Below are 22348 nucleotides of genomic sequence, written 5' to 3'. Positions count from 1 at the left end.
TCAAGAAACAAAGAATCATCTGATACCTGTGGAATAAGAATTTTGTAAGAGAACAATCTTCCGAAAATCCTTTGACCTCCTCCACACCTCTCCTTTATGCTAAGCACCAATTCATGTATTCAAGTATTTATAAAAGAGGTTAAATGATTTTTAGAAAGCAGCTAGGCTTACCTTTCCATTTTGCACATTGTTCCTGGAACCAGAGTGTTTTTGCAGTGGAGCAGAGGTGGCCTAGAGACTGGACTTCATGACTGTCCATCTGCGTCCTGTTGCATGTGTCTGAGCTGTTTCTGTAGGGGTGTGGGCCTGTGAAGTCCTGTGTGCCTCACATTCTTATCAATCAGATGCTCTTCTCCCAGTGCATTACCTCACACTGTACTACTGTAGGTGATTTATTTTAATATTGCAGTTCTCGTTGATCTTCCTTGGCATGACCTAGAACAACTCTCTTTGCCCTGTGTAGTCCCTAGTGAGTGATCAGTTTTTTAAAAACACCCAAAAGCCCCGGGGAATTTATTTTTACAGAGCCCTTCCCCAATGCCATAGTCTTTGATGTGGGCATAGATAGTCCTCTGAACTCATGTTTTTCCAGCTTTGATTTGGAGGGGGGGGGGTTGTGTGCTGCAATTCCCGTTAAAAAAGAACTGTTTAAAGTTGATGTGAGCGGGACATGGAGTTTCTAGAAATTTCTGCAAGTACTAGATACTCTATCTCCCCTGCTTTAACCAAATTTGGAAAACCAATTTGACTTTTTACTTTCCTGTGAGATAAGGAATTCTTGTAGAGTAATAACCTTTTATGATATACTGTGGTGATGTTCAGCTAACCAGTGCTGTCTTACCCCTTAAAGTCCATCTCCCCATGAATGCATGAGGCCTGAGAGCGAACCATGCCAAGACAGTGGTTTCTTGCTCACGTACTCTGAGCGTGTTGACCACAACTCTTAGGTTTTTTGGGAGCACCCAGTGGGTAACCTCTGAAATATGTAACTGGATGCAGTATCTTGTTATTTCCTTTTTAAAGCTCATCAGAGGAAAAAAAAAATTGTCAAGGAAAAATGTTCTTCAGACACGTATTAATTTTCGTTCTGAGACTCTGGTCTTCGAGTCTGGGTCACTTAAGCAGCTACAGGGGTCCCCCGCCACACCCAGACTCTCACGCAGTCTCAAGTCGTGCTCGGGGCAGCGTGTTCAGTGGCACAGCTGGGGCTGGAGCGTGCTGGGGGGCTGGGCACGGCGTGTCACGTCGTCTCCGCGGCTGTCGGCGGGGGTGACTTCCAGTGAGTGCATCCTTGATACAAGGAGGTGTGAGAGGATGTCTGCACCACGCGGTGCGTTAGGAACTGTTTCCGTTATTGGTAAAGCAGAATTATAAACAGGATAACGCTGTGCACATTGTGAACTGGTCAGCAGTATGACAGAGAGTGGGCTGTTTCCTAGGAAATTTCCAGAAGATGTTATTTGAACATAGTTGAAGCAAGGGAAAGCTCTGGATTATTTTGGCCTGGGATGGTGTGGCTTGGGGAGTCGTGTTTATTTTAATCAAAGCAGACTGCTTCTTCCACATTTCAGAATGTTTTCAGAGCCCATGGGAGATGGCCTGGGCCTCAGGAGGACTTGGCTGGTAGATGAGCTGCCCCCAGCCATAGCTTGCACCATTGTCAGGTGGGGAGGGCGGCCAGGAGCTAGCAGCCTGATCTGTCAGGCAAGTAGCAGTGTTGGCCTGCGGGTGCCCTGGAGGGGAAGGGGGAGGGCCCAGGAGGGCTCTGGACCACAGCCCCTGATCCTCCAGCAAAGTGGGCTGTGGGAGCCTCACTCCTCGCCCCAGGCATCAGGCGTGGTGAGGGCCAGCAGCCAGCAAAGGCACACAAGGAGTGTTCCTTTACTCGTGCTGCTGCCGCCCTTTCCTCTGTAGCGAGGAGGCCGTGTAGGGTGGCTGGGCTCTGCCGTCTCTGTCCGTTGTCTGTGGGTGAGGAACCAGTACTGTGCATGGTGGCGAAGAAGTTGAAAAGGAACCAGGGTGGGGCGGGCCCTGAGTGGTGAGAAGGTGGAGTCAGGCAAATGATTTGAAGGTACCCCTGCTGGCAGCCTGTGGTCAGCGTTGCTCGTGGAGATGGCTGCTCTGCGACTCTGGCTCCTGTCAGGCTTTGCCCCTGGTCTGAGCTGCAGGGACTGGGGCAACGCCTGCCGAGTCCCAGCCCAGAGACGGTGGTGCGCCTGGGGCCCTCTCCTCATCCCACCTGTGGGGCTCCTTCCCCGACTTGATGAGCGATGCCTGGGGGACTGATGTCGGCGGGTGGTTGGTTCCAGCTCACAGCTCTCTGTCCTGGGTCCCTCATGCTGGAGGGCGGCTTTCATACTGGCCTTTCCATAAGCGCCCTGCTCCTCGGGCAAGTGGACCACTGCCTTTGCCCAGATGGGAGTATAAAGTGCTTGCACGGGCCCTTGCTGCTCCATCGCCACGTTGTTACGCATGTGTGCTGTAGGGGCTGTGTGCGTGGGCTCTTTTTTGAGGAGCTTGTTTGAAGGTGGCCTGTGGAACTGAAGTGCATCTGGCATCCTTGGTAGAGACAGGCCGACAACACGTGGACTTGCGTTACTGTGGTGACTGGAGTCCTTTTTTCCTTCCTTTGGATGATTAGGCAAGAAATCCCTTAAAATGACTGGGAATTGGGGCTTAAGTTCTCTCCTGATGATTGTTTGTTTATGGTAACTGTGGAACTCAAAAGGGATTTAGGGTTTTCACAGAAGTCTCGGGAATAGTACGACGACGAATGAGGGCCTGTCCTGAAGTCGATTTCACCATGTCCCTTGGGATGAGGGGAGTGATGGTTGCATTAAAAATGTGTTTTGGCATTGCCTCCCCATAAAGGGGGTGAATACACGTTTTGGAAATAATGGGCTCTTAAGTGTATCCATTTAAATGTTTTCTAAAATACCTTTGTGCCAGAACCGAGAGAGAAAGGTGACGTTGAAACGGCTTTTCTGTTGCTTACACCACGTTGGCGAGCGGCGGGAACGGGGCGGGGGGGCTGAGCGGCAGGCTTTCCTGCTCTACACTCTCCTGGGTGGGAAGCAGGCTTCATCCCCACTCTGAGGCCAGGGAAGGGGAGCAGGGTCTGTGCATTAAAGCTAAAATCAAGTGCAGCTGAGTGGCGTCTTCTTGCTTACAGCTCAGGGTAAAATGACCGCTACTAGTTTAAATTATTTCTTGGCCAGGCGTTTTATTAAAATTGAGCTGGATTTTTGTGACTGGGAATATAATTACTGTTCTCACCCTGTTGGGGTTTAATCTGCTGCTCATTCTTTTGGGTGTGGGCATTAGCCACCAAGATCTTTAAGGAGAGCCATCTTGGTCAGGGTGTCAGGGTGTGGCCCAACAGCAGTAAGCACGTCTGTGGATTTTGTCCCTACGCTGTCCTGCTGTGGCCTGAGTGGTCCCTCCAAACCCGTTCCTGACCCCGTAAAGGTGACAGTGTTAGGAGCGGGGCTGTTGGAAGGCGTGTAAAGGCATGGGTGGCGTGTGAAGGCATGGGTGGCGTGTGAAGGCATGGGTGGCGGTAGTGCCTTACGGAGAGACACAGAGAGCTCGCTAGCCCCTCCGCCACCTGAGGACACAGGAGATCTCTGAGCTGGAAGAGGGCCCTCACCTGCCTATGCTGGCGCCCTGCCTCCAGGACTGTGGGAAGTGAATTTGTTGCTTGTAAGCTCCCTAGTCAGTCATATTTTGTGACAGCAGCCTGAACGGACTAAGACGCAAACCCGGGAAAGTGTCCCAGCCCTCAGCTGATGGCGAGAAAAACAGTACAGCCAGGAGCACGCCTTACTATGCCGCCGAGCAGATGTTCTGCGGAGCCATCAGTAGCCATCATTTTAGTAGAAGTTGCTGTACTGAGAATGGAAGTATGAGAGGAGACAGTTAACTTTAAAAAGGAAAAACTACTTGATTCTAGATGAGGGCGTTGAGTGTATTGTAATATATGTGAGCGATAGTATGTGTCAGACCAAAGACCTCTTGAATACAGTGGAGAATTTCAGAGCATGCAAGAAACTTCTGTGTAGCCAAAGGAGTACATTTGCAGGGGACGGCATCAGGATAAGTGGTGTCCAGTAGAAGATGAGGAAAAGTGTAGGAGGGGGTGAGAACGGAGGGTGAAACTCAGGAGCTGGATTTTTCGTTTCGTTTCGTTTTGTTTTGGCCACACCGCACGCTGCTTGTGGGATCTTAGTTCCCTGACTGGGGGTCAAACCTGTGCCCTCAACAGTGAGAGTGTGGAGTCCCAGCCGGTGGACCGCCAGGGAAATCCCAGGAGCTGGGTTTTAAAAGAGGCACTATTCTTAATTTTTAATGTTGAGATGAAACTTGTTAGAATGATTTTAACTTAGCTCCAGAATTACCTAAAAAGCAACTGATACTCTTATTTCTGTGAAGAGAAAAGCCCCTCTGTGGCGTTTGGCCCATACAGGGTAGGATGGTCACTGCCCCACTTGATTTTCATGGCTTCAAGTTTAAAACCTTCTTGGTCATAGCATTTCCACGCGACGTAGGCAGTGAAGACAGGCAGATTGCACACGTGGGCTTAGAGCAGAGTGTGAACTTGAGGGGTGTCTGGCCTGGAAATGCTGGGGAGGAAGGACGCAGGCCTCAGCGAGGCCTCAGTCTGTCCTGTAGGAGCTGTACGCCGAGATGGGCCTGCGGGGAAGTGTGAGCTGGGCCGATCTCCACGGGAGCTGGATTCTGGAGAGAACTAGTAAAGTTTCTTCATACTAGTGAGTCTCAAAACTTTTAAAACATAAACTGCTTTAACTTTCATTTTAACTGAAGCACTAATTCTGTGCTATAAGAGGTCTGGTTTTCCCTCTCTGTGATAAACTCTGTCTCAGAAGCTGAGCTCCGTGCGAGCAGGGGCTCCGTCTGCTTCCTTTCCTGCCTGCTGCCCGGAGCCCAGGTTGGGGGGTGGTGCCTGGTGAAGGTGGCTCCCTGCCGACTTAGTACATTTGAAAGCCTTCACCTGAGTCCAGTCTGTGTTTTATTTATTTTTTATTTTTTTTAATAATTTATTATTATTAATTTTGGCTGCGTTGGGTCTTCATTGCTGTGCGCGGGCTTTTCTCTAGTTGCGGTGAGTGGGGACTACTCTTCATTGCAGTGCATGGGCTTCTCATTGCGGTGGCTTCTCTTGTTGCGGAGCACGGGCTCTAGGTGCACGGGCTTCAGTAGTTGTGGCTCTCAGGCACTAGAGCGCAGGCTCAGTAGTTGTGGCTCTCGGGCACTAGAGCGCAGGCTCAGTAGTTGTGGCTCTCGGGCTCTAGAGTGCAGGCTCAGTAGTTGTGGCGCATGGGCTTAGTTGCTCTGGGGCATTTGGGATCTTCCCGGACCAGGGCTTGAACCCGTGTCCTCTGCATTGGTGGGCAGATTCTTAACCACTGCGCCGCCGGGGAAGCCCCCAGGCTTTGTTTCAGATGGAAGTCTTTGTGAGCTAGGAGCGGGGCGGTGGCTGACCCTCGGTGCTGGGACAGTCCTAGTAACGCCCGTCGTCCTGGCATCACTGACGGCAGGCTCACTCTGCCCCGGGTCCCTGCTTGGAGGCTGCGTGAGAGGCCTCCCCGGAGAGTTGTGGCGGAGATAGTGTGTGATAGTGACCGTGCTGCAGCCTGGAGGCTGGCTGTAGTGACACAGAACACACAGCAAAGTATGTGGGGAATAACAGACCACGAGCCACAGCCGGGAGTAGCTTTGAATTACTGTTTTACTCATTCAAACTTGAGCATGTGGTGCAAAAAAACCCACAAAAAACAATGAAACTGCTGTAACAGGTTCAGGTAAATTCTATTACAGTTCATCCCATTTATTCCTATCATTTAGTATGAACTCCTCAGTAGTGAGATGTTTGTTTTTACTGCATCCTTTAACACAGCATTGGAATTTTTTTTTTTTTTTTTTTTTTTTTTTGCGGTACGCGGGCCTCTCACTGCTGTGGCCTCTCCCGTTGCGGAGCACAGGTTCTGGACGCGCAGGCTCAGCGGCCATGGCTCACGGGCCCAGCCGCTCTGCGGCGTGTGGGATCCTCCCGGACCAGGCCACGAACCCTTGTCCCCTGCATCGGCAGGCGGACTCTCAACCACTGCGCCACCAGGGAAGCCCTGGAATTCTTTTAAAGTTATTTTGTTGTATGCTTTGTGCCAGTTTTTCAGCAACAGTTTTCCTGAGGTGTGATCTACACAGCATACAATTTACCCTTTCAAAGCGTGCCATTCAGTAGTTTTTAGAATATTCACACAGCTGTGCAACCATTACCAGTCTCTGAGTTTAGAACATTTTTGTTACCTCACAAAGAAACTCTGGGCCCATTAGCACTCACTCTCCATCCCCCTACCTCAGCCCCTGGCAACCCTGATCTACTTTCTGTCTCTATGAATTTGCCTCTTCTGGATTGTTCATATAAATGGAATCATGCAATATGTCGATTTTTGTGATGGCCTGTTTCATTTACTCTAGTGCTTTCCAAGTTTGTCCATGTGGTAGCATGAATCAATACTCCATGCTTTTTACGTATGGATAGACCGCGTCAGGTTTCTCCGTCAGTTGATGGACATTTGGGTTGTTTCCGGGTTTTGGCTATTATGAATAACGCTGCTGGAACATCAGTGTACACGTTTTGTGTGGACATAATGTTGTCATTTCTCTTGAATGCACATGTTGTGATACTTGAATTACAAAGGTTTTTAATTTTGATGAAGTCCAATTTTCTGTTTCTTGTTTTTGTTACTTGTGCTTTTGATATCGCATCTAAGAAACCATTGCCTACTTCAAGGTCATGAAAATTTATCCTTCCAAAAATTTATGGTTCTAGCTCTTAGGTCTAGGATCTATTTTATGTGTGGGAGGTACGGTTTAATACAGATCTTCAAATATTTACCTACATGTACTTTGTAGGAATATGTTCAGGTTTCTTGTGTTTTTTTGTCTTGCTTTGTACCTGTATTTATTGATAGGTTTCCTTTCCATGTGTATGCTATTGAAATTTGTCCTAATTTATTTCATTTCATGGTTTCTTGTTACCAGGAGTTACAGTACCAGGATTTCCCTTTATCGTCCCCCATGTGTGGTGTAAAACCTCATATGCTTGTGTGTGTAATTCTGGAATGCTGTAATTTCATAGTCAATATAATACATTTTCCTTCACCAATCACTTAATATTCAAGAGGAGTATAATGCAAGTACTTAACTCTTTTCCTTACAGAGCACCCTGATGACCTGAGGCTGGCATGTAGCGTGGCCTTCCCGGGCCTTTACTCCGGGGGAGGGGCCCTCCTTCAGGGCCCCTCCCTGTCAGCCTTTCCTGATCCTTCAGGGTGATTCTGCCCCCTCCCCACCGGAGTGGGTCAGGAAGCCTGAGAGGCAGCTGTCCATCTGGCCTTGCTGGTGTCTGGGTGGCCTGCGTGTGGGTGAGAGCTGACGCCGAGGGAAGGTTAAGTATTACTCAGTATTCTTTAGGAAAGAAAAGCTGGAAACGGTTTAAAAAGTAAAGACTGTCACAACCAAGTGGTTCGTTATTGGCACAATTTGTTTCAACAAAACACATCTTGGTATATTTTCCTAAGGGAAAAAAATGTCAAGGTAAAAGCTACTTGTACAATAGGACAAGTAGGAAAAAATTGTTTTTAAAACGTTGTGCCATCTGGTTATTTTATTTTTGTTTTATACGTGGTGGGAGTGGAGGTGGCTGTGTTTCTTGTGTGTTATGGGCCAGTCTGGAGTTGGTAAATGGACTTGAAGCCCTTAGTCGTCAGAGGAACCTGTTCTTGGCGTTTCTAGCAATAGACGCACAAGTTTGGGAGCTTAGGGTTTGTTTTTAAATAACCTTTATCAACTTTTATAAGACAGCGTTTCTTCTTATCATGGAATTGAACATGAGAAGTTGTGCATATGATCATAGGGCCGAGGCGAGTTTATTTCGTCTTTCTTGGCATTATAGAGTTTTTCCACCTATCTCCATGATCCACGTATTGGTTCTTTTTAAAGACAGTGCACTATTCTGTTATATTGCAGTATTATTATGTATTCAGTATCTTGGTATTTAGGACTGTTCTGCATACTGCATATTTTCCTATTACAGACAGTATCTTTTCACGTACAGTTTTCTGTGTGGGATTACCTGGTCAAAAGTGCGTCAGATGTTTTAGGATTTCCTTTGGAATCGCTTTTATCAGTTTATCGGGGCGGCTAGTTCGGTATAGCTTTCCAGCCTTTGTATTCTTTTCATCACTGTTATTACGTAGATTTTAAGGCACCTGTCATGGTAAAGCGTCTGTCTTTTCATGGAAGGTTTGTACTCTGTTGCCTATGTACGGAGTTTAGTATATCTGAGAACTGCATCCTCAGGATGTTCTGAGCGGGTCTGAGCAGACCGAGCTCGGCAGTTGCTCTCATTTGCAAACCTGGCGAGCGTTTATTCCAGGTCAGAATAACATTCTCCACCCACGGAGCTGGTTTCACCATGTTGCGTGTGTGCTCTCTTAGTTTGCTCTAACGTCACCCTGGTGAGATGAGCGGTTACTATAAAATCAATAGAGCTTCACTAGAGACAATGCAGAACGAGAAAGAAACAACTTTTTTTTTTTTTTTTTTTAAGAAACAACTTTTAAACAAAGCTGGTGTCTCAGAGCACCTGCTTTCCATCTTTATGGGCACTTTGAAAGTTACTCCTGGGATTGTATGTGGAACACAGTTTTGACTAACGTTACTACTAAGCACGTTACCATACACTTTCCCACACGTTACTGAGTGCTGTTACCTACTCCTCGTCAAGTGGGTGTACCGTGGCTGGCTGTGTTTTTGACCACCGTTCTCCGATGACTGAGCACTTGTAATTTTGTGAGTGTATGTGATTTTGCAGTGAGCATAGTTTGGGGGCACGGCGGGTGGGTGGGTGCCAGGGTTTATCTCCTTAGGTGGGGTCCCTACGGCGGGGATTTCTGGGTTACAGGGGTGAACGGTCAGTGGTCGCTCCCGCTCGTTCTCACGGGGACTGTGTTTCCTGCTGGCAGAGGGAACACTGCCTCCTCTAAGGTGGCGGGTCCACCTGCCTCGGGACAATAGACCTGGCCTGCAGCCTCCACACTTAACTCTGTCCCCCGTCTTTACCCGGGAGCCAGGAACTTACTTAACACCCGGTCCCTTTCACGAGAAATACCTTCTAGTGATTTCTGTATTCAGAATTGTGTGCACATCGTCATGACTACTCTGTAGACAGACCAGTTCATAAGAACCCAGGTTGGAAGAGTGTAGGCCCAAAGGAGAAGTCATCGTGGGGTGGATTACCAGTCGTTTTTTCCTTTGTTTTCGTAATTGTCTGTGATACCCTTTTATCTTCTTTATGACTAAAGAAGCAGGAGGGGTGTGTATCTACACTGGGTTGAATAGCTGGGTGGAGCAGACCTGGCCTCCTGAGAAGACCTTTGTGAGCCCTGGACTGACCCTGTCAGTGCGCCGCCTGTACAAACCCCCTCGTTGGTGAGGTTACAGCAGGTGCCAGCGGAGAGAGGAACTGGCCTCTGTGTGAGGGTGTCCGTTGTCGGCGGCTTGGGCCCCAGGACGAGGGGAGCCGCGGGGCAGATGGAGGAGGCCTCTCGGTGCGCGGCTCCTGTGAACAGACAGAGGAGACGAGTCGTTCTCCCTGACCATCCTCCTGTCCTTTTGGCAGTTTGACTTTAAAAGTAACTGTTTTTCCTATTGGGAACAAGGCTGTTATAGTTCGTGGACCGTTTATGAGCTTGTCAGTCACTCTGTCAGGGCTGCTCATAACCCCCACTTTTCATACTGCAGTTAGCACATTTTGAAAAGTATAACTTCAGGCTTTATAAATTGATGTCCTGATAGCTTAGATTTTACAACAGATGTGTGGAGATGAATGCTATTTGATGTGGGCTGGCTCTAGGGCTGTGCTGTCCAGTACAGTCGCCACGAGCTATTTGTGGCTATATTTAAACTTAAACTTCTGTTCCTTAGTTGCGCTCACCCCGTTCTGAGCGCTCAGTAGCCACATTGAGCTGGCAGCAACCATACTGGACAGCACCTATACCGATGAAGTACACCTCTACTGTCACTACTGTCAGGTTCTCTTGAATAGCGCTCTTCCAGAGGAAAATGGTAAGCTGCAGAAAAAATGGTCCGAGGAGTTTAAATGGCATGTATCTTAAAGCTTTTCCTAAACAAATTGCGAAGAATCCCAAGTTGGGGAGAGTGCCTCGGTCAGTCTCTGCAAATGAAAATATTCTGGGCGTCCTCAGCGTGCTCTGCTTATTTAAGGAAACTTGGAGCTGATACAAATGAATTCTTCCTTTTTAAATGAACCCTTGTTTATATTCACCAAGCTTACTTGAAATGTGACATTTTCGTCTGTGGGAAAGCTGGCCTCTGTTGTCATGTAGTGTTGAGCAGGTAGGTATCTGCTTCATTGTAAAGAACCCGGCTGGACCAACAATGGGAAATGCACAGTTGGAGCTTTCTTGACATGCCTGTTTTTCCCTGTAGGAGAGCTGCGGCACATCACCAAGCTGAAGCCCTGGAGCCTCTTTGATGTACTTGTGGAAAAGTATGGTTGGCCCCATGAAGATGCTGCACAGTTTACAGATTTCCTGATCCCAATGTTAGAAATGGTTCCAGAAAAACGAGCCTCAGCGGGCGAATGCCTTCGGCACCCGTGGTTGAATTCTTAGCAGATTCTGCCCACGCGCATTCTGAGCTGGCACATGCTGCCCAGTGCATTGGCCCTAAAGGGGGACTCTCGTTCTTAACAGGATTACAAGTGAGCTGGCTTCATCCTCAGACCTTTTATTTTGCTTTGAGGTACTGTCGTTTGACATTTTGCTTTTTTGTGCACTGTGATCCTGGGGAAGGGCAGTCTTTTGTCTTCAGCTTAGTAGTTACTGACCCACTTTACTTCTGGAAACAATAACATGTCTCTAAGCATTGTTTCTTGTGTTGTGTGACATTCAAATGTCAATTTTTTTTGAACGAAGAATACTTTCCTCCTTGTGTTTTGGCAGGTTTTGTAACTATTTATGAAGAAGTATTTTAGCTGAGTACTATATAATTTACAATCTTAAGAAATTATCAAGTTGGAACCAAGAAATAGCAAGGAAATGTACAATTTGATCTTCTGGCAAAGGGACATCATTCCTGTATTATAGTGTATGTAAATGCACCCTGTAAATGTTAATTTCCATTAAATATGGGATGGGGACTCAAATTTCAGAAAAGCTACCCAGTCTTGAGTGCTTTGTAGCCTAAGTTGCATGTAATGGACTTTAACTGCTCCGAGGAATTGTGCAAACTTTTCATTCCGTGACAGTCCTTTTGCATTGGATTTTAAACAACTGGCTCTGGGTTATATCATTCCCTATATGGCACTTTATACAAAGAAAAGACATGCTTCTCATTCTAAACTACGTATTATAGTTTAGCACTCCCATTCATATTTTTGCATATTTTAAATTAAAGGTACTTTTAAGGAAAAAGAGCAATTTCCCTTTAAAAATGTGGTAGCCTGGTACCATGTGGTGTTGCCTCCTCCAAGCCCTGTAAGTTAAACTCTACATAGATTAAATTGGACAAGAGAAACATGTTCAGTGTGTGGAGTGAAAAAATATAGTTTTTTGGAAAAGCTTGCTCGTGTTTGTCTAGAACCAAGGTATGATATGTACAATTTGCAGTGCAGTGGGCAGAATACTAACATCTCAGAGGTAACAGGGATTGCATTCATTCCAGGGACAGTTTCGTGTGTGGCTACAACACATTTTACTAGCTTTTTCATTGTCTTTCCATGCGTTGAAGTTGAGAAAATGATTTTTTCCCTTTGCAGATTGCACACAATTTTGTTTATGCATTTCCTTAAAACTGTAGAATCCAGAACACAGACCATAGTAGGCAATACAATTTTAGAATGTAATATATAGAGGTACATTTAGCCTCTTTTAGAAATCAATGGATTGAATTTTTTTTGTTTTACATTCCTCAAGGTGCCTCGTTTTTCTTGACTTTGTCCATTAACATTTATCCATATGCCTTTGCAATAACTAGATTGTGAAAAGTTAACAAGTGTTGTAACAATAATCCGTTGTTTGAGGTGCTTGCAGTTGTCTTAAAAATTAAAGTGTTTTGGGTTTCTTTTCCAGACATTGCCTTGGTCATTGGCCTATATTTGAAGCGATAGAATCAATAAACATTTGCTATCCTTTCAATGCAGTGTAACCAGAACGAAAGGAAGTATCAGCATTCCTGTAGCAGGAAAGGTAGTTGTAGAACATGCATTAAGGCTTAATACGAGGAAAACATTCATTGTTTTGTAAGGGTAGGATATGGATCTAGAAAAGATGCTGTAGTATAGATCCATTACCTAGAATTTCTGTGAACCTTTTTCATTCACGTTTCATCAAAAACATACTAGTTACATTTTGTTTGCGCATTGTCAGTTTTCTTCTTTTTTAACAGTATTCACTGTGAGGGAACAAGACACGTAATCCTCTTAGGAGTTAGCATTAGATCATATCGCTGTGAGGTGGAAGATACCATTCATTTATGAAATGTGCATGCTAAGTTTTTCTTCTGAGGCTGTAGGTGACCTTGTAGGTTCCGTGAAAGATAGTGGCTGTAGACCAGTGATGCCATCCACAATTTGCACAGGAACCATTCTCACGAGAACCACGGAGTTCACGTATGTCTTCCCTAAGTCCATAAGAATTTTTATCAGGGTTATGGCACACTTGAATGAAATTTGTCTAATACAGTTTGGGCTCATGTTAGAAAATAATCCAGATAATTACGAACTTTGTAAGGATCTCTAATTTAGGATAAAATAGCCTAACTAGTTTATAAATATAAAAACAATTGTTCTAGAAGGAATATACATTTGTGTTAGGTATGGTATGGTTTTTAGCAGATTCTTGGTGGCTTGATGATGATGAATGCATATAAGCTAAACGAGAACCACTGGTTTATGCAGAACACTATAGCCAGCTCCGTGATTTCAGTTGAATGTCCTATCTTTTCCTTTCTCTAGTCCATGTGAAGTCATCATGGAAAATGACAAGCAGTGGATCACATATGTGATGATAGCAGATTCAGAAGCTGGCTGTCTGGAAATTAGAACTGCCCCAAGGCAGAGGAAAAGTGGATATAATAGGAGCTTCAAAAAAGCATTAGCTTTCTAGGTGAAAACTGATTTACTAACTTGCTTCTTCCTGTACTTGGATTGTCCGTAGCTAGTTAACAGCTGGGGTAGAGAACTTCAGTTTGTATCTGCCGGTGAAATTACTTCTTAAATTCCAGTTTTCTCCCATTAATTTTTTTTAAGAAATTAATGCAGTTTACAGAAAAGCTTCCGTATACATTATTTGTATAGTAGGCAAATCTAAAACTATGAGGAATTAAAATCTTTAGGACAGTCCTTTTAAAGAGGTGTGAATATTCATAGTTCACTATGCTAGTTAACTTTGTCTTCTGTTTGAAACTATCGGTGGGGGGGGTGGGGGGGAGTGGATGACTGGATGATGTAAAGCCACTTCTTCGTGGACAGGTATTTCTTTAGCAAATACCATAAGTAGAATCTTGTTTGATAATCAAGGATGGCAAAGTTGACCTAAGTTCTAAAACTTGATTAGGATTGAGCCCTAAACACAGCTGTGTTAATGTAGCTGTTTTCAAAAGGAAATGGAAATTAAAAGTGTAAAAACATGACATACTACTGCCAATCTTAGTCATTTTTAGTCTGTTTACTTTTTTCTCCAATACACAGAATTTGTATACTGTGTCAAATTATGTCAAGTAATTGGATGGTGAACTATGTTGACAAATACTGTCACTGCTATTGGTTTATACTTAATCCTCCTGAGAGGTAGAAGACAATAAGAATTTATTATTCCAAAATAATAACTAGTATTTTGTATTTCAGCAATAAAATGTTCACTTGAGAGGGCACTTTCATTTCACTTGAGAGAGCTAAGAATGCCTTTTTCCTGTAGTTTTGTACACCCAAAACAAATTTGTAAAATTTCCTGCTACTCTTTAAAATACTATAGCTAGACAGTAAATGTTAAGGTTTTCAACTAATTTTGGTTCATCAGTAGGACATCTCAGTCATGTTCTAACATGTACAAATTAGATATTCCTGTGTTTTTAGGTAAAATATTCCGTACTTTCAAACAGCTGTAAATTAGTCTGTAGTTGAATCACGGGACGCTTCAATGGAATGGACTCATCTTGTACGATGTCAGATATAAGCAAACGTGTGCAGCATTTGCGTAGCACGGTAGTTTCTCATGGCTCCTGCTCCTGCAAAACAATAACACGTAGGAACCTCCCAGGAACAAGCCTTTACCGCCTCCTGATCTTGCTGCAGTCCCGTCCAGCTGAGGTAGTAGTTGCGAAAGAAAATGGAAGGCTCCTTACAAACTCTATCTGGAAAAGGTAACTTCTGTAAAAACACTTGCATAAACAGACCCCAATCTCAGAAGTGGTACAGGACAATTTGGTAAAACTGACATAATTGTGGTTTATTAACATGAATTAAAATGCCCAACCAGTGCTTCAATGTGACAGTATATTTAAAATAGAGGAATTAAAGGCCATATACTGTACTACTTTCACAAAGATCACACAGTTTTGCAAAGACATGTCATATGTACAGTGCTATATGTCAAATGAGAAAAGCTGTAAGCGATTATATACGCAAAAGAAATGCAGTATTTACAGTTTTTCAGGAGACATTAAAAATCATCTGTACATTATATTACATTTTGCTTGCAAATAACCGATAAAACAAAATGAGCCATCTTCACACCAAACTAAAAATCTGTATTGCATTTTTTTTATACATAAGATGCACTCACAGAACTGCTGATTGATAGAAAGAAAATCCTCGTACTGCCATTACTTAGCCGTGTATTTAATGCATATGTATAACATAATAATATAGAAAACATTCACTAAATGAATTTAATTCCAACAATAAAATTTAAAGATCATGTAGCATCAAATCTACTGCCAGAAAAACAGCTGGAATGTTCACTTACAAAATAAAAGATACCTACACTGGCTTAACAGCACATTTTTTAAGGGATTTTTTTAAAAAGCAAAAATGGGAAAAATACAATGAGAGAGCACTGGTGTTTTTTTGTTTTGTTTTTTTATACAAAGTTTCATGTACAAGCTTTAAAAAGTACCTTAACAGGTACATATGAAATGTACAGTTTATCTTACAGAACATTTTAAAAAGTTTTTGGAGTCTATTTTAATGCCACCCTGAACCATGGTAATTGTTCTGAAATGTTGGTGGCACCTGTGCTCTGTGAATTGGAATCTGTCCAGGCACTGGAGATGCCTGCTGAGGTCCTTGAACCCCATGTGGCAGGGCCACAGAGCCAGGATGAGGACAGAACCCTGAAGCGGTAGGTGTGGGAATACTGTTTGGTCCTTGGGGCTGGAGATGAGGACCTGCGACTGGTAAAGGACAATGTGGCCCTGTTCCAGAAGGCTGGTGTTGGGGTCCCGGTCCCAGAGTGGTGTGATGTGTAGTAGCTTGTGAGGGGTACGGTGGTACAGCTGGATGAGCACTTGAAGGAAAAAGTGGAGGTCCTTGATGAGGTGGGTGGTGTAAGGCTGGAGCCGATGGGGTATGATGTCCGGAAGCCAGAACACCGGAAGGCGGCGGAGGAGGGGGTGGTGGAGGGGCGGAGCTCACCACGTGCTGGTGTTGTGCTTGCAGACCTGGGAGTCCCGTGGAGGGGTGGGGCGGTGGATGGTGATGCGGAGCGGGAGGGGGAGGTGGGGGTGGCAGACGGTGTCCAGTCGTTTGAGAGTGAACGTGGGACCCAGGGGCGACAGCGTGGACAGGCCCCACGCCGTGTGCTACGGAGTGTGGCTGTGGCTGGGCGAGGTGTGGTCCTGGAGCGGGAGGAGGGGGAGGCGGGGGTGGGACTACGGCGGCGGAGGTCTGGTGGTGAACGGGAGGGGTCTGCGAAGGCAGAAAGTGCCCTGGAGTCACGTGATGTCCCGGAACGGCTTGCTGGCCCGTGGTGCCGGGAAGAGCTTGATTTGGTCCTGATGTAAACACAGTTTGTTGGGAAAGACTGCCTTTCAGCTGATTATAGCTCTGAAAGTTTGCGGAGGGCTGCTGGTTTTGATAGTAAGACGACGAGGGGGGGGGCGGGGGGGGCGGGGGTGGTGGGGCCGCGCCGCCCAGGCTCGACTGGGTAAACTGCTGACTGAGCGCTGCCGGGGGCTGTCCTGAGGGCGTCTGCGTGAACAGCGCTCCAGAAGGGGCCTGCTGCGTACTGGCTTGAAGGTTCTGTGCTGCTGGGTAAAAATTTCTTTGAGGCTCTCGCTGAGGTGTTCCAACTTGAGGTGACTGTGAGTGGTGAGGCCTGTAGGGAGAGCCTAACTGCTGTGAAGGAGGCTTTGGTGAAAGATAACCGTGTTGTACAGGCGTGTGGGGCGTCGACGACTTTGGAGGATTTTCTACGTGAGGTGATGGAGGACAGTGCAACTTCACGGGCGCGGAAGGCAGCTTCTGTGCAAGTTGCTCAGATGAACTGCGAACAAGTGGCTGTGGAGGATGATTCTTCGAAAGTGCTTGGGTGTTACTTGACAGCTGTTTTTGATGGAGTTCTGTTTTCAGGTGGACACCGTTCTCAGCTTCTGACACAGTAACTGCTCCCTCCCAGTGGGAATCTGGTTTTGTGAGTATTTTCCCATGTGGCTGGGCAGGTATTACAGGTCCCGGTGAACCAGGCTGTGAGAAGAGAATTTATATAAACTTTAGAAATATTCTATGTACACTGAGGTTTGTTATTACTGGTATTTAATGTTAGCTAAATATTAATTGGAACGGGGGCAGGGAATAAGAGGTCTGAGAGGAGGACAACTACAGAGGCTTGAGATGTTAAAACGCCAGTTGTTTTAAGTAGTTGAGCAAGTTCTGATAATAAGCTTCAACTGAATTCCCTGAAATTTTATTGAAGACAAGTTAAGGAAATTAATCTGCCTTTTTTCCCCTGAGCAGTGAAACCTGTCTTTGACTCCTATTCTGAAAGAACCACACTTAAACACTGCAGGCAAGTTTCAATTCCATAATTGAAATTTCTATACTCCACCTAAGGATAAATTTGCTTGGGTAGATAAACCTGCTCCCCCCAACTGTTTTCACTTGTAATACCTTTTCCATTGTTCAAGTTCAGGTAATCCAAGGATAAGACTATTTGAATATATAATGATGTTCTTTAAGCAGAAAGAAAAAGTCAATCTCAGATTTCCTCATCGTTACGTTTCCAAAGATATTGCCCCACTGGATTATCATGTCTTGATGATCCAGGACAGAGGCAGCATTTCTTTTAAATTAATGTCACCTGACCGTTTGTTTTTAGAGAATTAACTGGCTGGCCGGTCAAGTATTTTATGAAAAGACTATGAATTTCCTAGACACTAGGATAAGGAAGGGGTGGAAGGAACTCTTGGAGCAAGTGTAAGCTGCTGAAGTACGTTCAGCACATGGGAACTTGAACAGGAGAAGTGTCCAGAAATCAGAAACTGATCCTTGGTACAGCAGAAAAACCTCCATGTGCACATTACCATCCACTTTTCTGAAGGGCCACGTTCAAAGGTCAATGTTATTACCTTGCTCATTTTTGAAGGGCTTTTACAAGTATTTTGGGAAGGATCTGGGGACGCACATTCACTTGTAGTCGTGGGTTCTGGATTTTCAGGATCAGGATCTGTAAAGCGTAAGGAACCACAGAAAATGTAAAACTGCACGATAAATACTGCTTTTTACTAACACTCGGACGTACATTCTACTATTCAAACCAACGTCTTATAAAGGCTCTCTCTCTCCTTTCTGAAAAGGTATTTAAAACCACCACCATGATAGGTCATCTGCTTACTGACCTTCCATAAGTTCACTGAAAGAAGGGACTGGGCCCTTGGGTTGCAACTGGGGAATGTGATTTGAATGAGATGAAGGTGAAGACGGAACATGAATCGGTGAACATGGGACACATGGTGACTCTCCCCCTAGAGATGAAGCAGAAGCAGACCCAAAGAGAACATTAGAAGCACAGAACGGGGGTGCAGAGTGATTAGCTGACTCCACTTTTCGGCAAAGCAACAAGCTCACTTACCACTATCTTTATCTTTTCGGTGATCACTGAGTAGTAAAGCTCTCTGATAACTCCTCTCTCGCACTTGCTCCACTGAAGTTGAGGCGGTCCTTTAAAATCAAGTCATAACATCAGTTCAGAAGCTGCTGCCAGCTAGATCAGTTTGTGTCCCCTGATGGCCAACATAGCCTTTCAGATAAAGGCTTTTGCTCGTTGGGGAAAAGCTTTGAAAACAGCTCCCCACCCCAGCCCACAACACCCCCCAAAACTGAGACTTTTATCCTCATTTATTTGAAGAACTCAAGCAGACGCCATTCCTTTGTCTTAAGCAATTTCTTGGTGAAAAGGAGGGGGTTGTTGAAGGGGGTAGCAAAACAACATTCAGAACGTCACTTCAGGTTACCAAAGGGACCACATATACCCCTGACAAATTACCTTGGGTCTGGATTATAAGGCTAGCAGGAAGCTCAGAGGTAAGAGGACCATGGAGCAAAGTGAATGTGGCCTCCTGCCCTTTGCAGGACCCTTCTGTATCCAGCTTCTTCTATTCCTATCGAAGAAACACTAAACATGGCTGTACTCTCAAGGCAACTGGTAAGGGTGACAAAGAAACTGCCAGATGTTGACTAGGATAAAGGTTCTTTGGGGAGGAATATTTGTGTGAAAATTATCAAGGAGTAGCTATAATGGACCTTTAATGATGCAGGGAAATACTTAACTGGCTTAAAACTCTTATCAGCAAAAAGGATCTGTCAAAATTATGATCACAAACCTCCTCTGCTTTAGGAGAACAACAAACAGGAAGGCAGCTGATTAACAAAAACTTTGTTGTTTTTCAGAACAGCACACTACCAATCTTTACAAATATATAAGCTCCGTACAGAATCAGCTATGTGACTGGATGATAAAATAACAAAGACTACTGTCATTATAAGGTATATTACTTGTAGTTCTAAAGTTACCAGTTAGTTAGGTTTTTTTTTTTTCCCAACAGGCAGCTTACCATTGGACTTCTGGTTCATTCTTTTCACTGGCAGAAGCTTCCTTAACAGGACAGTTATTGCTGGTTTCTTCCAAAGTAGCATTATAAACTGTAGCTGGTGTTGGTAAAGGTAGGCTAGCAGTGCTTTCTATCTGCTCCCCATTTTCATTCCCGTTGGCACACCCATCAGCATTGTTGCTGCTCAAGTTTCCACTTGTGTGAGGTGATACATTAACCAGTGGAAAGTGTTCTGCCTTAGAGCCACTTTTCCTAGCTTCACGTTGTCTTTTCCGGTATTCTAATAGAGAAACCTTAAGCAAGAAAGATAAGGAAAAGCAAATCTTTTATCCTTGTTTTTATATGTCAGTGTCAATCTATTCTTTTTTTTTCTAAAGAGAATTACTATATTTACATTAAGAAAATTATATAAAATAATTTGATTCTGAACAAACAATAATAATTAACAATTATCAAATGCCTACTATATGCCAGGCATTGTATTTAGATGATTTACATACATTATCTCATTTAATCCTCACAACAACCCTATGAAATAGGTATATTATCATCCCCATTTTACAGATGAGGAAATTGAGTAACTCACTCACTCAAGGTCACACAGCTGGTGAGTGTTGGAGCCGGGATTCGAACCTAGGTCTTACTTGAAAGCCCGTGCTCTTTCCACTATACTATATTGCTTCCCACAAAGTTGCCAACTGGACTCTGTTATAAAAATTAAAAGCACACATCACTAAAATTCTTTCGACTTGCAAAGCAATAAGCCTGTTAACAAATAAAATACGTGCTGTAGTTTCTCCCACTGATCTGAAATAAGGCATTCTAATTGTCTCGGTATGTCTGCCAACCAAATAATGGTGGTAAATCAGGGAACTTATTATTTATATAATAAATACTTTTATATCCATGGCCTAAATACTGTAGGTATTAAGGATGAGGAAAGAGGCATTTCTTCTATATCGGCTGCCTGTTCTATGTAAAATAAGGGTAATAAGAACACAAATATTACTCAATTCTGTTTATTTGGTTGGGAAGTGGTTATCTTTAAAAAGTTACTCTTTCAGTGAAATAAATCACCTTGAGGTTTCGATCTCTGAAACCATGCTCCTTATAGGAATTTTCCATCATCACTAGCTCTCTGCAAACATAATCTAATTCACTGAGCATTTACAAAAGGTTTAAAAATGTACGTGTCAATAATTCAATATGAATAAAGTATGAATGCCTTACACAGTACATATTATAACTACTAATTACCCTCAGAAGTAGTATGAAAAAAACACTATTAAAAGGACTATAAATCGTTAAATTTGTAACCTTTTTCTTTTGTGGTGGATTCTGGGGTGTGCAACTTCCGTCGATCAAATTGTCATTAATAGTCCGTCCAAAACCAGATACAAGCCCATCTTCTGAAGTACAAAACACAGGTGTTTCCATAAACATGCCTCTAGTATCATCCTGCATCAGGCACTTTGACTCACTTATTCGGAAGCCTCCTCCAACCTCCAACTGATGTGAGGGTGTCAGGTCCCTCAAGTTGGAGTTTACTGAGAAGTTAACTCCTGTTCTGTCAGGACTCTTTACCCAGGAAGAATATATTGGGCCCCGTCCAGAGTGAGCAGATTCCAGTTGGCTGTTAGACTCAGTCCTATCATGTGCAGGTGTTTCCATGGTTTTATGTAAGGCAGCTTGCTCGACTGTATCGAGTCCCAGTTGAAGGTCTGACACAGATTCCTTTTCTCCAGGGCACTGCCTACTGACTTCAGTCCTACTCCTAGGGCTGGTATAACCAATAGTCTTTATTTCTTGCAGACCAAGTTCAGTTAAATTAGAATTTCTAAAAGGCCCCAATGTTAACATGGTTGAAGATCTGTCAAAGCCCTGTTTACAGAATTAAAAAAAAAAAAAAAATTACACAAATAACCACATTTGGAAGCTAGTTACATTAAATCTACCAACAATTTATAATGATACTAGGGAAAAGTCACCGATTTAAAAAACCTTTTTTAGTATCTCCTTACCTCTTGACTATAAGTGCGTCTCTTAATTTCTGGAGAACTTTCTGGGGAAGAAATATTCTACATAAAAGAAATAATCATAATTGAAAATTAAAATATGTTAACAAACCCATGATATTTATAGAAATGAGAACTTAAAATGAGAAACTACTACACAGACTTTGGTTTTAGACTTTTTTATTTCCATTCCCCTTATATTTTGCTCTAATGTCACTTTGATACACATAGTCATTTAGTCTGACTTTTTGTATATCAATCAGATGAAATGGAAGTTATGTGCATTTTAATAAAAAAATAAAGTTTAAATTCACAAATGCATGTTCCAAGTTTTCGCTCTTAGATTCTTAAGAACTTTTTTTCCCTGCTCTCAGTACACTAATTATTAAAGGGAGAAAAAAATAGCTATTAAAGAAGCCCCATCCCCATGGGTTTTTGTTTCTGTTTTTTCTCACCTCAAAGTGCATGGTATTTCCCGGTGTGCCAGGAGTTACTGGGGTAACTGGTGAATAAATGGGCTTATAACCATTTCTACAAGCTTCGTCGTCTGACTTTGCCCGTGGAGGAGTGGCAAATGATGGATCCGTAGGAGTAATATCCGTGTGAGTTGGGGTAGCATATGGTGAAGGAGTAGGTGTGGAGGTTTCTGAGTAAGCAGAATCTAGTAACTGATAGAGTCTTCGTTTTTTTAGTGGTGTAGTTAAATCTGTTGGTGAAATAAGTTAAGAAATTATACTGCTGCTATTTGCTATAATCTGTAATATATTCTGGGAAAGATCAAAAAACATCAGCAATCGTAATTATGATGATTGTCACCCCGAAACTAAATTTCACAGTTTTTAAAGATAACAGGAAGCAATCTCTCCCCCACCCCCACCCCGCCCCCCAACTTAGTCATTTTCACTGTTAGCAAGCATATTATCTTGCCAGAAGGCTAACAGGCCTGGGGGGCTCTAAGAAATCTTAACAAGTACAGCTGTTAATTTAACTGATTTCTAAGAGTCCTTTTGAATCTTGTTGAAAAACAGCTGGCCAACTAGGCCCAAAATTCAACCATAAGCCCCAACATATTGTACATGGTACTTGCAAATTAAGGTTTTCATGTCTACCTTCGTCTAAAACTTTGGAGGACAGAAAAGACAAAATATATGTAACAATGCGCTTCTTTTGAAAGGTAC

At 43.9% G+C, this 22348-nt stretch overlaps 2 protein-coding genes across 14 annotated transcripts in view; one reads left to right on the top strand and one right to left on the bottom strand.

Annotated features, from left to right (window-relative positions):
• SRPK2 (SRSF protein kinase 2) overlaps positions 1–15702 on the top strand; it is a 231184-nt gene extending 215482 nt beyond the window's left edge. For 9 of the 11 annotated variants that reach the window (XM_060157251.1, XM_060157250.1, XM_060157252.1 and 6 more), the window contains one exon: positions 10537–12180. In XM_060157251.1, coding sequence (XP_060013234.1) covers positions 10537–10721 — 185 coding nt within the window. In that variant the 3' untranslated portion in view covers positions 10722–12180. Of the gene's footprint in view, positions 1–10536; positions 12181–13063 lie in introns of those variants that run through there. The other 2 variants (XR_009542048.1, XM_060157259.1) reach the window with 2 other exon arrangements.
• The window catches only part of KMT2E (lysine methyltransferase 2E (inactive)), a 99027-nt gene continuing 91208 nt past the window's right edge, over positions 14530–22348 (bottom strand). For 2 of the 3 annotated variants that reach the window (XM_060157247.1, XM_060157248.1), the window contains 8 exons: positions 21626–21876; positions 21177–21233; positions 20473–21036; positions 19159–19448; positions 18177–18265; positions 17944–18069; positions 17674–17771; positions 14530–16792 (listed from right to left, as the gene is read on the bottom strand). In XM_060157247.1, coding sequence (XP_060013230.1) covers positions 15293–16792; positions 17674–17771; positions 17944–18069; positions 18177–18265; positions 19159–19448; positions 20473–21036; positions 21177–21233; positions 21626–21876 — 2975 coding nt within the window. In that variant the 3' untranslated portion in view covers positions 14530–15292. The remainder of the gene's footprint in view (positions 16793–17673; positions 17772–17943; positions 18070–18176; positions 18266–19158; positions 19449–20472; positions 21037–21176; positions 21234–21625; positions 21877–22348) is intronic. The other variant, XM_060157249.1, reaches the window with a different exon arrangement.

This window comes from Lagenorhynchus albirostris, chromosome 8, assembly GCF_949774975.1.
Source record: "Lagenorhynchus albirostris chromosome 8, mLagAlb1.1, whole genome shotgun sequence".
Lineage (NCBI taxonomy): Eukaryota > Metazoa > Chordata > Mammalia > Artiodactyla > Delphinidae > Lagenorhynchus > Lagenorhynchus albirostris.
The sequence above is the reverse complement of the archived record's forward strand: the minus strand, read 5'-3'. Positions and strand labels throughout refer to the sequence as shown.